The sequence below is a fragment of the Primulina huaijiensis genome, unplaced genomic scaffold (assembly GCF_012295235.1).
Source record: "Primulina huaijiensis isolate GDHJ02 unplaced genomic scaffold, ASM1229523v2 scaffold205916, whole genome shotgun sequence".
NCBI lineage: Eukaryota > Viridiplantae > Streptophyta > Magnoliopsida > Lamiales > Gesneriaceae > Primulina > Primulina huaijiensis.
In genome coordinates, this window is record NW_027354265.1 from 1 (window position 1) to 1,449 (window position 1,449).

The 1,449-nt window shown below is 33.5% G+C and overlaps 1 protein-coding gene across 1 annotated transcript; it reads left to right on the forward strand.

Annotated features, from left to right (window-relative positions):
- Positions 1 to 76: 76 nt before the first annotated feature.
- On the forward strand, positions 77 to 385 carry LOC140966394 (histidine--tRNA ligase, cytoplasmic-like; the record flags this gene model as incomplete). The annotated part of the gene is made up of 1 exon (XM_073426693.1): positions 77 to 385. A coding segment is annotated over one exon (309 nt), but the record flags the coding sequence as incomplete, so codon positions are not given.
- Between the last annotated feature and the right edge of the window lie 1,064 nt (positions 386 to 1,449).

Here is a 1,449-nt window from a genome sequence, read left to right on the forward strand (position 1 = left end):
CTTCTTTTCTTTTTCGGGATAGAGGAAAATGTGCCATTTGTGCGGCATTTGACATTTCTGTCTTTCCACTATTCAGGAAATTCGTGCGACTGAAACTCAAATCCTAGTAAGCATTCTAGGTGATGACTTGTCCTTGGGTGCCGAGCTGGTGAGCCAACTGTGGGGCGCGAAGCTGAAAGCCGAGTTTATGATCAATAAAAGAGTGATGAAACACATCGACCGTGCTAGAGAGTCCAGGATACCGTTCATGGTAATAGTAGGAGAACGTGAAATGAATGAAGGAATAGTGAAACTGAAAGATGTAGCCGCTGCTACTGAGCATGAGGTTCCCCGAAGTGGACTCGTGGAGGAGCTTCAGAGACGGTTAAACAGCGTATCTAATTAAAATTTTCCAGTTTACCTTTCTCTAAGATGTAATGTTCTTGAACATGGCTAGTCACGTGCATTATAGAGATATACATGTATGCATAGTTCCCCAATGGGGAAAACTAATGTCTTCCTCACTTTAAATTCTGGAATTTTTTTTTTTTTTTAAATTTATAGTTTATTTGTTTTGTATTCATTTCCTGTATACTCATCGTTTTGCAAGGTATTTGTTTTGTTTTATTATTTAAAAAAGGAGTCGAGCTTATTTTTGGAAGCTAACTTCTGTTTTAACGTCGAGTCTAAGCTGTGTTGCCAAATTAAAATTAATCTTAGTTATTATAAATTGTAGGAAACTAAAAATAAAAATAAACATCAGTAAAAAAAAGGTTAATATTTGTAAATAAGATTAGTAATACGTGTGATCAATCATACAATTAACTTTAATAAAATTAAAAATATCTCTAATGAAATGATAATAAATTAATATAAACATTAGGTTCAATGAGAGAATAGTGGGGCTTTTCTTTATTATTATTATTATTTTTCTGATGTTCAGAAAGGTTGTCGTCCCTCAATTTATTTAATATGGTATTTTAAAATTTAATATCATGATTTTTTTGGAAGAGTAAATTTATATTATAATTTAGTCATTCAAAGCATGAGTGTATATATACCGAATAGAACTGAATATTAGTCAAAATTTAATATTCGAATTCGGCTCGAATTAAGTATATTCGACATCAAGTTCGACTCGAAGCTCGTATTTCTTCTTCGAGTTCAGCTCGAAAGGAAGTTCGAGTTCGATTTGAAGTCTTCGAACCTATTCGCGAGCTATTCGAACTATTCTTCGGATAGTAAAGTTCGAGAATGAAGGATCCAAAAACAATTCGGCCAGAAAAAAGTTCGAATATGTTTGAGTTTGGCTCGAGTTCGATAAATTCGAACATGAATCAAATATTTATCGAGCCAATTCGAAAATTTTGTGAACAAACTCAATTCGTATACAACCCTAATTCAAACACATCACAATTCCGCAACCACACCATGTTCAGTTGTGTGTTTGGGATTTGATGATAATGTAGC